General features: G+C 44.7%; 2 protein-coding genes across 17 annotated transcripts in view; one reads left to right on the forward strand and one right to left on the reverse strand.

The window, feature by feature from the left end:
- The first annotated feature begins 219 nt into the window (after positions 1-219).
- Positions 220-11,019, forward strand: LOC137431316 (dual specificity protein kinase CLK2). 2 transcript variants are annotated; one of them, XM_068122524.2, is made up of 14 exons: positions 220-376; positions 592-782; positions 6,853-7,001; positions 7,143-7,341; positions 8,171-8,264; positions 8,636-8,702; positions 8,826-8,942; positions 9,057-9,223; positions 9,363-9,457; positions 9,578-9,707; positions 9,909-9,991; positions 10,144-10,223; positions 10,325-10,415; positions 10,521-11,019. In XM_068122524.2, exons 2-14 carry the CDS (start codon positions 618-620, stop codon positions 10,683-10,685), a joined length of 1,602 nt encoding a protein of 533 aa, XP_067978625.2. In that variant the 5' UTR covers positions 220-376; positions 592-617; the 3' UTR covers positions 10,686-11,019. The 2 variants fall into 2 exon arrangements, with proteins under 2 accessions (XP_067978625.2, XP_078637981.1); XM_078781855.1 differs by lacking the exon at positions 8,171-8,264.
- The window catches only part of LOC137431315 (transcription factor 12), a 263,317-nt gene continuing 260,653 nt past the window's right edge, over positions 10,981-13,644 (reverse strand). For all 15 annotated transcript variants that reach the window (XM_078781854.1, XM_078781846.1, XM_078781852.1 and 12 more), the window contains 2 exons: positions 12,859-12,982; positions 10,981-12,658 (listed from right to left, as the gene is read on the reverse strand). In XM_078781854.1, coding sequence (XP_078637980.1) covers positions 12,867-12,982 — 116 coding nt within the window. In that variant the 3' untranslated portion in view covers positions 10,981-12,658; positions 12,859-12,866. The remainder of the gene's footprint in view (positions 12,659-12,858; positions 12,983-13,644) is intronic.

Here is a 13,644-nt window from a genome sequence, read left to right on the forward strand (position 1 = left end):
CTGCTCTCAAATGTTGTACTTATGTGCTTCCCTCTCTCTCCCCATCTTGTCTCCCGCTCCCTTTATCACATGTTTTATGTGTCAGTTTGTCTTTTTGTGATTAATGTTAGCTCTTACACGAGCCTCGATCTTGTATACAAAAAAAAGAAAAAAAAAGAAGCTTGAATTGTAAAATGGTTTCGTCCACGCCCCCAATCCCGCGCCCCGCCCCCACGCGGCACGCAGACTCCGGTCTCCGAGTCCGAGTCCGACCCTCCGTTTTCATTTCCGCCATTTTGTCGCTGAAGAGAATTTTGTGTGGATCGTTTCCTTTCTTTTTAAAATTAAAATAATACAATTTCTCAGTGGTTTTGGCTCCATTTTGACACCGAAAAAGGTAACGTAATTGGTGTTTGATTGATATGAGTTTCATAATTATTATTTACGGGGGATATCGTGTGGGAAACGTCGAATTCGAGGATAGATACATCGGGAGACGCAAGAAATGGCTCCTTTCAGGCCTTTTGTCGTTATTTAATTGTTGGACGATCTCTGTAATCAGATCGCCTCGTGTTTATGTTTTTAAAAATACTATTTGTTGAATGTTTCCAGATTGGGTTTTGTTTCCCACCAAGAGCATGAGGTTTGTTGTTGACGAGCACAAGGTGAGAGTTTCGCTCGATGAGGTGAAGCGCGTCGACCTGACCCACACACGTTACCCGAGTCCGTCCTGTGAGACCGTCGAGCCGCTCTCCGACTTCATCAGCACCCAGGCGAAGTCTTCATCTTCCGATAAGCCTAAGGTTTCCTCCATTTCCTTCATTTTATATCCAATCCCGAATCCGTATGTTTTATTTTTCCAATATTACGTGTACGTTATGACGTTATAAGATAAATCCCCAAGATAAATCTAACCCTACACGAATATTAATAATATTATGGTATAATATTAATATAAAGGTTATTATTATTGTATTTTGTTTTTGTTCTAAACTAAATTTTCATTGTAACGTGCGTTGTTACTCTGCTTATAAACCACCTTTAGAGGCCATTTTTCCCCGCAAAGCGGGGGTTGGCCTTTTTCGGGAACCGTGGTTGTTGTTGTTGTTCGGTCCCCTTTTTGAAGCAATGTTTTACGGCCGGATGCCCTTCCTGACGCCAACCCTTTTTGCCGCCTTTAACGACAAGCAGGGAATTACCAGTGAACTGGTACTCAATTTGCCGACCTCGGAAGGATGACAGGCTGAGTCAACCCCCCTGGTGTTAATTCAGCGATTGACCGGGATTCGAACCCAGGATCCTAGGATCCTAAGCCGGCACCCTAGCCGCTAGCCCAACACCAGGGTTAAACACCCTGGGTCTGCCAGCAGGGTCTGCTGTATAATGCTGTATGTATATAATCTGTCTGCTGGTGTATATAATGTATAAGCAGACCCAACACCAGGGTCTGCTTATACATGTTTGTAAATGGCATAACTGAGTTAACTTGTACATTTTTGGCTCTTTTTGCTCCTTTAGATGTACAAGGGATGTCTGGTATGTGGTAGGTTTTTTTTTTTTACCATGGGATGGATGTGTAGTAGGCTTTTACCACAGTATGTGTGTGGTATGTGGTAGGTTTTTACAATAGGATGTGTGATATGTAGTAGGTTTTTACAATAGGATGTGTGGTATGTAGAAGGTTTTTACAATGGGATGTGTGGCACAAGGTAGGTTTTTACAATGGGATGTGTGGTATGTAGTAGGTTTTTACAATGGGATGTGTGGCACAAGGTAGGTTTTTACAATAGGATGTGTGGTATGTGGTAGGTTTTTACAATGGGATGTGTGGCACAAGGTAGGTTTTTACAATAGGATGTGTAGTATGTGGTAGGTTTTTACAATGGGATGTGTGGCACAAGGTAGGTTTTTACAATAGGATGTGTAGTATGTGGTAGGTTTTTACAATGGGATGTGTGGCACAAGGTAGGTTTTTACAATGGGATGTGTGGTATGTGGTATGTGGTAGGCTTTTACAATGGGATGTGTGGTATGTGGTAGGCTTTTACAATGGGATGTGTGGCACAAGGTAGGTTTTTACAATAGGATGTGTGGTATGTGGTAGGTTTTTACAATGGGATGTGTGGCACAAGGTAGGTTTTTACAATGGGATGTGTGGTATGTGGTAGATTTTTACAATGGGATGTGTGGTATGTGGTAGGCTTTTACAATGGGATGTGTGGCACAAGGTAGGTTTTTACAATGGGATGTGTGGTATGTGGTAGGCTTTTACAATGGGATGTGTGGCACAAGGTAGGTTTTTACAATGGGATGTGTGTGATGTGGTAGGTTTTTACAATAGGATGTGTGGCATGTTGTAGGTTTTTACAATGGGCTGTGTGGCACAAATCCCTGGTGTTGGGCTAGCGGCTAGGGTGCCAGCTTAGGATCCTAGGATCCTGGGTTCGAATCCCGGTCTAATCGCTGAATTAACGCCAGGGGGGTTGACTCAGCCTGTCATCCTTCCGAGGTCGGCAAATTGAGTACCAGTTCACTGGTAATTCCCTGCTTGTCGTTAAAGGCGGCAAAAAGGGTTGGCGTCAGGAAGGGCATCCGGCCGTAAAACATTGCTTCAAAAAGGGGACCGAAAAACAACAGCAACCACAGTTCCCGAAAAAGGCCAACCCCCGCTTGCGGGGAAAAATGGCCTCTAAAGGTGTTTTTTTTTTTTTTTTGTGTGGCACAAAGTAGGTTTTTACAATGGGCTGTGTGGCACAAAGTAGGTTTTTACAATGGGATGTGTGGGACAAAGTAGGTTTTTACAATGGGCTGTGTGGCACAAGGTAGGTTTTTACAATGGGATGTGTGGCACAAGGTAGGTTTTTACAATGGGATGTGTGGCACAAGGTAGGTTTTTACAATGGGATGTGTGGCACAAGGTAGGTTTTTACAATGGTATGTGTGGCACAAGGTAGGTTTTTACAATGGGATGTGTGGCATGTAGGTTTTTACAATGGGATGTGTGGCACAAGGTAGGTTTTTACAATAGGATGTGTGGTATGGAGTAGGTTTTTACAATGGGATGTGTGGCACAAGGTAGGTTTTTACAATAGGATGTGTGGTATGTAGTAGGTTTTTACAATAGGATGTGTGGCATGTTGTAGGTTTTTACAATGGGATGTGTGGCACAAGGTAGGTTTTTACAATGGGATGTGTGGCACAAAGTAGGTCTTTACAATGGGATGTGCAGCACAAGGTAGGTTTTTACAATGGGATGTGGCACAAGGTAGGTTTTTACAATGGGATGTGTGGCATGTCGTAGGTTTTTACAATGGGATGTGTGGCACAAGGTAGGTTTTTACAATGGGATGTGTGGCACAAGGTAGGTTTTTACAATGGGATGTGTGGCACAAGGTAGGTTTTTACAATGGGATGTGTGGCATGTCGTAGGTTTTTACAATGGAAAGTGTGGCACAAAGTAGGTTTTTACAATGGGATGTGTAGCACAAGGTAGGTATTTACAATGGGATGTGTGGCACAAGGTAGGTTTTTACAATGGGATGTGTGGCACAAGGTAGGTTTTTACAATAGTGGTTTTTGTTTTGTGGCAAAACACACATACTGTGGCAAACCTACCTTGTGCCACACATCCCATTGTAAAAACCTACCTTGTGCCACACATCCCATTGTAAAAGCAGAACGCTGTGGTATGTAGTAGGTTTTTACAATAGCATGTAGTGTGTGGTAGCCTTTTACAATAGGATATGTGGTATGTGGTAGCTTTTTACAATATCTGGTAGCCTTTTTTTTTTTTTTTTTTTGTATACTGAATCGAGGCTCGTGAAAGAGCTAACATTTACTTCACAAACAAATCAACCAGACAAACAAAATATATAAAAAGAGGGAGTGGAAGACAAGATGGGGAGAGAAGGGGAAGCACACAAACATAACATTTGAGAGCAGGGAGATGTGTGGGACGGAGAGGGCTTGGGGGGAGGAGGCGTGGGAAGGGGGTGGGAGAAGTATAAACACAAGGACACCAAGGACTTCCAGGACAGAAGTTGGTATTTCAAAGAAGTGGATTTGGGGTGAAATTAGCGGGGGTAGAAAAGATCAAGGTTTTGGATGGGGGAAGACAAGAGATGGTGGTGAACAGCTGTTTTAAAGACCTGGAGGGTGGAGTGGGATTGAAGAGAGTGAGGGAGTTTGTGCCAGAGGTGGGAGAAAAGAGGAATGAAGGAGTGAAGGTGAGCACAGATCCTGTGTGACCTGTAGGAATATTTGGGGGACAGAGCCCAGAGAGAGCTGGGGGGGGGGGGGGGCAAGGCCAGAGAGGAGTCGGTAGAAGACGGAAAGACCACCAACCTGCCTGCGGTGAGTGAGTGAGAGGCCCTTGGAGTTAGCTTCATCGCGGGAGATTCCAATGATTCTGAACGCTTTGGTTTCAACAGCGTGAAGACGAGCTAGGTGTGAGGCAGGAGCACCAGCCCAGAGGGGAGAGCAGTATTCCATTGAGCTGCGGATGAAAGCCTTGTATGTGGTGAGGAGCTCAGGTGTGCCAAGGAAGGACTTCGCACGACGGAGGATGCCCAGTCGGCGACTGGCTTTGGAGGCCAGCTTGGAAATGTGGTTTTCCCAGGAAAGATCATGGCAGATAGTGACACCCAAAAGCTTGAGTGACAGAACTTCTTGGAGAGGATTATTCAAAAAGTGGATGGGAGGGTTGTCCAGTCGGTCTTTTCGGAGAGACATCGTAAGAGTGTGAGATTTGTCAGGATTGAAAGACATGTTCCACTTGTTTGCCCAGTCTGTGATTTTGTCCAGGTCTGCAGAGAGTGAGGAGGCTGCAGACTGCCGATCTGAGGGATGAGGAATGGAGCGACAGAGAGTAGCAAAGAGATAGAGAGGATTTTCAAGAGTCAGAGAGATCATTGATATATATATATAACCTGCTCTCAAATGTTGTGTTTGTGTCCTTCCCCCTCTCTCCCCATTTTGTCTACCGCTCCCGATGTTATATGTTTTATGTGTCGGTTTGTCTTTCTGTGTGATTAATGTTCGCTCTTTCACGAGCCTCGATCTTGTATACAAAAAAAAAAAAAAAAAAAAAAAAAAAAACACCTTTAGAGGCCATTTTTCCCCGCAGAGCGGGGGTTGGCCTTTTTCGGGCACCGTGGTTGTTGTTTTTTGGTCCCCTTTTTGAAGCAATGTTTTACGGCCGGATGCCCTTCCTGCCGCCAACCCTGTTTGTCACCTTTTACGACAAGCAGGGAATTACCAGTGAACTGGTACTCAATTTGCCGACCTCGGAAGGATGACAGGCTGAGTCAACCCCCCTGGCGTTAATTCAGTGATCGACCGGGATTCGAACCCAGGATCCTAGGATCCTAAGCTGGTGCCCTAACCGCTAAGCCAACACCAGGGATCAGAGAGATCATTGATGAAGACCAGAAAAAGCACAGGGCCTAGAACACAGCCTTGAGGAACTCCAGCCTGAACAGGAAGAGGAGATGAGAGAAACCCATTCAGGGCCACACGTTGACTACGACTAGAGAGGAAGTCCACCAGCCTTGCGTGGAGATTTCCATGGATACCAAAGGAGGAGAGATTGGTGAGCAGAGCGGGGTGCCAGACTGTATCGAAGGCACGTGATATGTCAAGGGAGACAGCTCTAATTTCCTGTTTGGCATTGAGGACCTCCATCTGTTGTTGAGAAAGCAGAAGCAGCATGTCCAGAGTAGAGTGACCAGGTCTGAAACCAAATTGATGATCAGAGATCAAGCCATTGGAGAAGAGGAAAGATTTCATATCTGAAGCAATGATGGATTCCATGACTTTGCTGATAATTGGGAGAAGGCTGATTAGTCTGTAGTTGCTAAGATCTGTTTTTGCACCTTTTTGTGCAAAGCGGTGATGTTGGCTGATTTCCAAGCAGATGGCAGATGACCTTGAGCAAAAGAGAGGGTGAAGAGAACAGAGAGAGGGAGTGAAAGAGCGGAAGAACAGGATTTTAGGACCCGTGGGCTGATGCCGTCAGGTCCAGTTGCAGAATCAGAGTCGAGGGTTGACAGAAACTTTTCCACCTTGTCAGGAGGAAAGGACACGGAGTCCAGGAGCAGCTGGGTACGACTGGGTACGGTGGGTACAGAGAGGGATGGGTTTGGGACACAAGATTTAGAGGCAAACACAGAGTTGAGGCATTCAGCTTTTTCACGTGCGGAGTCAGCCGTGTAGCCGTTTGAGGTGAGGGAGGGGATGGAGGGGGAACAAACACCAGAAACAGATTTGACCAGATGCCACCAGGATTTGGAAGAGGGAGACAGATAAGAGAGTTCAGTCTTGAGAACGGAGAGATATTGTTTCCTATTGTTTTTTTACTATTGTTTCCTCGAGATATTGTTTTTTACAATACTAGGGCGTGCCCGCACGTACGTGCTTGCCCGTACGTGCGTGCAAAAAAACATGCGTGCAAACAACAACAAAAAAAAACTTTGAAACCACGTAGCAGTAACGACCACAGAACCCCCCCCCCCCTCTATTTACATGAAATGGTTTGGTCCATTCGCAAAGCCAAAGCGAACGGCTTGCGAGTACGGTGACCATACCTTGGGAACCACTTGTCCGATTAATTTCAAACCTTGAAAAGGCACATCCTCGGGTCCCCAGCAATATACCTGGCAAGTTTCAAGTATATCGGACCGGTAGTTGTCGAGAAACAGCGGTCGCATACAGACACACACACAGAGATTACTGGAATTATAGATAGATGTGGTAGTTTTTACAATATGTGGTTGCCTTTTTACAATATGTGGTAGCCTTTTTACAATATGTGTTAGCCTTTTTGCCTAATGTGGTAGCCTTTTTCCATAATTTTTTTCTTGATCCCTTTTGTAGATGCCTCACTCTAGGAAGCGTGAGTTGGGCGACGAGAGTCTGCCACCGCAAGGAGATTGCAAGAGACGCCGGGAGAGCCCAGACACTCGGAGCTCTGTGTGCACCCAAAGAAGAGGCAGCAATCACACGATATCGAAGCGCTCCGACAGGTGCTTGAACATTGTCTCTCTTTGGGCCTAAGTCTATGTTTGGTGTGCGCATTGAAATGGTAACCCCACCACAATAATGCTGGTGTGTATTATTTATGATTAGCTTCGGATTTTTTGCAATCTGGCGTCGCTGCCTTTCAGCTCCGAACGCTATTACCACGGCACTCATAGCGAGAACGCGGGTTGTCCACGACACCACACCGAGAGCTGGGTCGCGCAAAGCGGCTCACGGGGGTACTCTGCTCGGAGACGTCGGCGTCGTGCGCACCACCACCATCGGCATTACCAGAACCATAATCACCACCACCACCACCACCGCAGTCGTTCACGTAGCCAATTGGTGAGTCCCATTGCTCGATCATGTTGGGCTTGGGATAGGAAAAGTTGAAGTGCTAGGTTGAGGAGCAGTTCATCTTTTTGGAAAGGAAACCAGGTCACTGTTGAATTTTTTGCACAGGTAAATAAAGTGAAACCTGGATTATGTAGTCAGAGTTCAGATGAAACAAACATGGCCACATAATTTAGGATATTAGACATTGCAAAATTCTGACCCATGGTTTTTCACCACAAAGCTGTGACTGCATCATGTATGTTTTGCTGTTCAACCATCCTGTCGTGGAGTGCTGTGAGGAGTGAACGTTGATGTCGTGCGAATGTCATATTCATACAGCTTTTCGTATGCAGAAAGAGAGTCGTTCGGGTGGTGGCCTGGCCGACTATAATCGGGTCCAATACCTTTGTGTGGGTGTGTGTGATGGGAGAACATTTTTTTTTTGTGGTAACTTGTGTTTTATTACCGTTGTTAAGGAGCGAGTGTAATCGTTTGAAAGGTATGCAGTCCTAAGGTAAGTTATGAATTACGATGAAAAGCCTGTGCGGTCATGTCATGCATGTTGTGTATGTATGTGAAGCTCGTTTGAGCATTTAGGGGTGGAGTTGCGTTCTGTATCTTCACGTGCCTTGCACTATTCCCCACTGTTGCATATCCCATGTGACAAATGAATCCTGGCGACTACAAACAATGCCCTTTGGGCTGCTCGCGCTATTGGTCGTCCCCTACTGGTGCCATGTTCCGATTCCCGATCCTGCTGGCGTGTTCGGGTCCGACCAATGTCGACCGTGCCGACGGGACTCGCCGAATGGACGGGGGCGCGTCGGTCGTCGAGCAGCGGAGCAAGGCGGGCGGCCGGAGAGCCAGGAGTGGGGAGGATGACAGAGAGGGCCATCTGATCTGTGGCATCGGCGACCTTCTACAATCGAGATGTATACAGCTATTACCGTAACTCGTATCCGCGCCCCTCAGTTATCACACAGCAGAGAACAAGCAAAACAAAACTGTTCAAACTTTCGTTTGACTTAATTTTTCTGAAAATAAATAACCTAAGTAAATCTTTTCACAACTCTTGATACACATTATCCTCTCGCACTTTGACGAAGCTACTCAAGTTTCGATTTCTAGTCCTTAAATTTAATTTAACACTTTACTTTGATACCTTGAAATCCAAAGGTTGGAAAAAGTTTTTAGTCAGTACCTGCTATATAGAAGCATAGTTTTCACTCCTGTGCATTCCTGTTGTCACATGATATTCAGTTTTCCTCTCCTCCCCTCATACCCCAACCTAACCACCCCTCAGATGAGATAATATGCATGCTTGGTGAAGGAACCTTTGGTAAGGTGTACAAGTGCGCCGATCTGCAAAGGTGCGTACAACTCGTGCCGACCATGTTGTTTGGTCACTCGACCAAGCAAGGGAGATTGCGTCACAAATTAGGGGGTACGCACGTTGTGAAATATAAACAAAATGTTTGTGTCGTCATTCCCAGAGATCGGACCAGGGTGGCGGTGAAAATCATTAAAAACATCCGTAAATACACGGAAGCTGCAAAACTCGAAATAAATGTGCTGAACGTCATCAAGGAGAAGGACCCGGAAAGCAAGTAGTAAGTGTTGAGTTATTTTTGCCTCCTTTTTTACATTTATTTGCAAACCTGGAACCATACAAATGTTACCTGCTGTCACGATTCAACCGCTTGCGGCCTCCCCTTCCTTTATAGCATGTGTGCCCAAATGTTGAACTGGTTCGAGCACCACAACCACATCTGCATCATTTTTGAACTGCTAGGCCTCAGCACTTACGAGTTTCTAAGGGAGAACAACTTCCTGCCGTACCCTCTGCACCAGATCCGAATCGTCGCCCATCAGTTGTGCGCTGCCGTCAAATGTAAGGGCTCGTTGCAGGAAAAGAGCTGAGAAGCTGTGATTTTTCTGGATATTGGGATTTATCTTTTTTTCTTTTGCAATATTCTTTCTTTAGCACCATAAAAGTTTCCGGTTTATTCTAATCATTTCGCTCATGACAGTTCTACATGAAATCAATTTGACGCACACCGACCTGAAGCCCGAGAATGTACTTTTTATGAACTCAAAATGCAGCATCCATTACAATTTGCGGAAGGTGAGAAGATTCCCAGTGTGATTATTTATAAAATTTAACCCCTGAACCCCCTCAGCGTTTGTCTTTGGGAAAGCCGATTGTGGGAAACTACATGTGCGCACGTGTGTCTTCTTGTTCCAGAAGCGAGACGAGCGTATGATAAAGAATCCAGACATTCGTGTTGTGGATTTTGGCAGCGCCACGTTCGATGATGAATACCACAGCTCCGTGGTATCAACAAGGCATTACAGAGCTCCCGAAGTTATCCTGGGTGGGTATTTGCAACCAAGCTGTGATTTCCAGATGGATTTTCAAATCCTTCCAACTCGTTTTGATGAAGAGTTTTAGCATGACGCCAGTGCGGTGCCAGCATGTTTACATGCAACCCGGCCTAGTTCAATGGGGAATGCCTTAGGCCTGTCCGTTTGCCTTGCTTTACCTCGTACTTGCATTCATATTATCATGTTTTCAGAACTTGGCTGGTCAAAACCCTGTGATGTCTGGAGCATTGGCTGCATCATCTTTGAATACTATCTTGGCTTCACCCTCTTCCAGGCATGTACCGGTGACAAATTCTTTATCTCGAGGAACTCTGCCACCTTTTTCATGCGAAAGATTTTGAATAGTGAACGGTCTCGGTGCCTTTAATGCATAATTGGATCAGTCAAATGACCACAGTTGACCTTGCATTCTATGCTGATGTACAGACCCATGACAGTAAGGAACACCTTGCTATGATGGACAGAGTTTTGGGATCCATGCCCACACACATGATCAAAAAGAGCCGGTAAGTGATGGAGAAATGGTGCACAAATAAACAAATGGTGCACAAATAAACAAATGGTGCCCTTTCATATTCGACTTTGCATGACCTGGCGTGTGCCGCAGAAAAACCAAATATTTCCGACACGAGCACCTCGATTGGAGCGAGGGCAGCTCCGCCGGCCGGTTCGTTCATGAGACTTGCAAACCGTTGCAGGTAAGCGCCAGTCATGCGTGCGGCAGGGTTGAACCATGGGTTTGCATCGTTCAAGGCCCATGTAATCAATGGGTCCGCATTTTTGTTGCCTTACCTCCACCTCAGCGGTACATGCTGTCAGATGGTGATGAACATCGGAAGCTGTTTGACCTGCTGAGCCGCATGTTGATATATGACCCAGCGGAGCGCGTCACCCTAGCACAAGCATTGCAGCACCCTTTCTTTGATGCACTGAAGCACAAATCCAGCCCACGTGGTGAAGCCAGGTGATATTGTGCCATGATGGATTGGACTCTGAAGGAATCATCTGAACAAGAATGGTGAAAGGGTAGAGGGGGAATTATATTTATTTTTTTCGAATTTTCACTGTTTGTCCGGATTAGTTATGAATTTGGTTGAATCTAATAATGTCTGCCTGACTTCAACTCCGCTGCACTCGTTGGATGAAACCTTATTGCCAACCAAACTACTTTTATCAGATTAGCATTGTATAGTGGAACACCTGTGTGTGTTTCAATAAACATTGCTCTCTCACACCCTCAAAATGTGAATGGAGGGAACATGGTGCAAACTGTACAGTTTAATAAAGTTAATACGATTGCTCCTTTTGCATCAAAAAGCTGAGTCAAAGCACAAATTGTAACAAATTTCACATTTTACTGCTACATGAATGCTTTATACAGGCAGCAGGACAACTAAGTATGTTTCATCTCGTAGCATCGGCTGTCACGATAAGCGCATGGTTCTTGTTATGTTAGGAGTTTTTTTTTGCAAAAGCACCGGTGCAAATGGTACAGGTTAAGCAAAATTACCTCATGCATCGTAGCTACAAGGTCGGTGTGGTATTCACAGAACCACACCCCGCGCAAGTTGCCCGTTTACTAGCTGCACAACTATGTGGAAAGTGGTAAAAGTGATTACGCTGCCACCACCGCCCGCCATGGTAAAAGGCCACTTGGTAAAAGGAAAATAATTGCAACTTTACATTTTATGTATAAAAAGGGAAAGTAACTGAATTTGGAAGAAAGATCTTGCTATTCCATAATGCTCTTCAGTTACTAATGGGGAATAAGGCAATATTGCTGTCCTTGTATGACTCAGTCATTTTATAGGGAAGGAATGGAGCTCAAAGCTGGTGATTTAGGACATGACGCATTGTGCCCAATTAACAATCAATTTACACTGCAACACGATGCACTCAGAGAACGTATTTGCAACGTTCTCCAACTGAAACGGCCGTGTTCGAGTAGAGAACAGAGCACCTGATAAAATATTTACATCATTGGGAGATTCTTAAAAAAAAAAAAATACTTGGGTACTTCGGGACATGAACGATGGGTGGAAACGGAGTACAAACAGGAAGTGATCCTGGAAGACGTCACCACACATCTGATGCAGAACTTGAATTCCATTTTTTTTGACACTGATTGGAATGTTTTTCAAATGGAATTTGAAGTTAACACTGATGGAAAGCAGTCGCACATGTAAGGATATTCCAACATAACCATTTCCAAATCTTTTACCCATACCAATCACACCAGCCCCCCCCCCCCCCCCCTTTTCCTTCCAGTTACCCCACATTTCTGTTCAGTTAACCTCTCTTTTTACACTGATAAAGATAGGTTTGTTCAAATTATCCTGCTCCCCCAACCTCCTCCTGCCACCAAGAGTGGCTGAAGGAATTTTTAATAAAAAGCGACAACACAAATGCTTATGTACAATAAATGTCTAGAAAAGTAAAATGGCGATTGATTATAAAAAAAATACAAAAACAGAAAAAAGTCTAATTACATTTAAAAGGGCTATTGGCCCTCTAATGGCCACGGTTGTGTTTAATGCACTTACCAGTATTCAGCAAGTCTGAAAACAATCCGATGGTACCACAACCAACTGTACATACAAGTGACTTGAAAGCAAGGCATTTAAAATGGATAGGACTTTGACCAGTTCAAGTGGGGTCTCATTTGCCACTGACCAAAAACCAGTTTTGCTCTACAAAAGAAAGCAATATAAATATACACGTGTGTGTGTGTGGTGGAATGGCCCATGCAGGAAATGCATAACCGTGTCCATGCGCACATCTGAAGCACAAGGGCTAGTTGGGCCTCGAGAATTGACCGAAATCTTGGCTTCCGTTCTGGTGCGAGTTTGAGGCACCGAGACAAACGCGGTCGAGGCCTTCGAGCCACAAGTTTCTACCTTTGCTCTGCCATAAGGTGGGCATTTGAGGTGTGGCTCTCCATCTGTGGGAAATGCACAAAAACGACGTATTTTGTGAATAATATGTAAGTTAACGAGAGGTTAACCAAATGTGCTCACTTCCTGAGTGAATACCCTTTTACAGGTTATTGATAAAAAATCCCAGAAATGGCTCTTCAATAATACAAACTTAGCCTCGAGGCCAAGCGGCCATTTTACTTTAACATTGTGGCCATTTTAGCACCTGTGGATTCACATGCGTCCCAAGGCGGAGCCCATGTGGTCATGAGACGAGTCTGAAGGGACACCGGAAATCTTCTCGTCCTCACGCTGCTTCAAGCAAGCCACCTTCGGGTTCAGGTTGCGCTCTAGTGTAAGGCATTAAAACAATAATTATAAAATAAACCATACAACATAAGTAATCAATTCTGCATTTAAATGTCCAATGTTAAAATGTACGGTTGACAAACACCAAATGCAGATCCGAGCTTAAATAATTATGTAAACCTCTCCCTCCAATTTAACGCTCGAGCTTTGTAAAGTCTACGAAAACGTGTAAAGGAATATCAAGTAAATTTTAGGAACTGTAAAGCAATTGGTAGGGGATGGGAAATATATTGAAATGGAAGTAGAGAAAAACAAGCATTCTGAGTATTGCACTGCAATACATGTCCCCTACCAAAGTTCAAAGTGCCATAACTTTGTCAAAAATGATCGAATATGCAAATGTATGCACGGTTGATGCTGGTTTTCAAACTTGATCTGAGGTATGCTGAGACACGTGTGTCACGCCTCGCCTCGTTGATAAGCCCGCAAGGTCGCTCCGTGGAGCGGCCTGCACGTATTGCACTGTGTGAATTATATAATTACCAACTCACGGTCTGAGGTACTGGCGATTCAAGAGATATCCATTTTTTAAATATTTTCGTTTAATTAACGATATCTGCCAAACCACGTGCCCGATCGCAAATTCCAAAATGACATTTTAGTAGACTGACATGCTGAACAGATCTGTGAAGTTTCCCCTCGA

The sequence above is a fragment of the Myxine glutinosa genome, chromosome 7, assembly GCF_964187855.1.
Source record: "Myxine glutinosa chromosome 7, kmMyxGlut1.1, whole genome shotgun sequence".
In the NCBI taxonomy this organism is placed as follows: Eukaryota; Metazoa; Chordata; class Myxini; order Myxiniformes; family Myxinidae; genus Myxine; species Myxine glutinosa.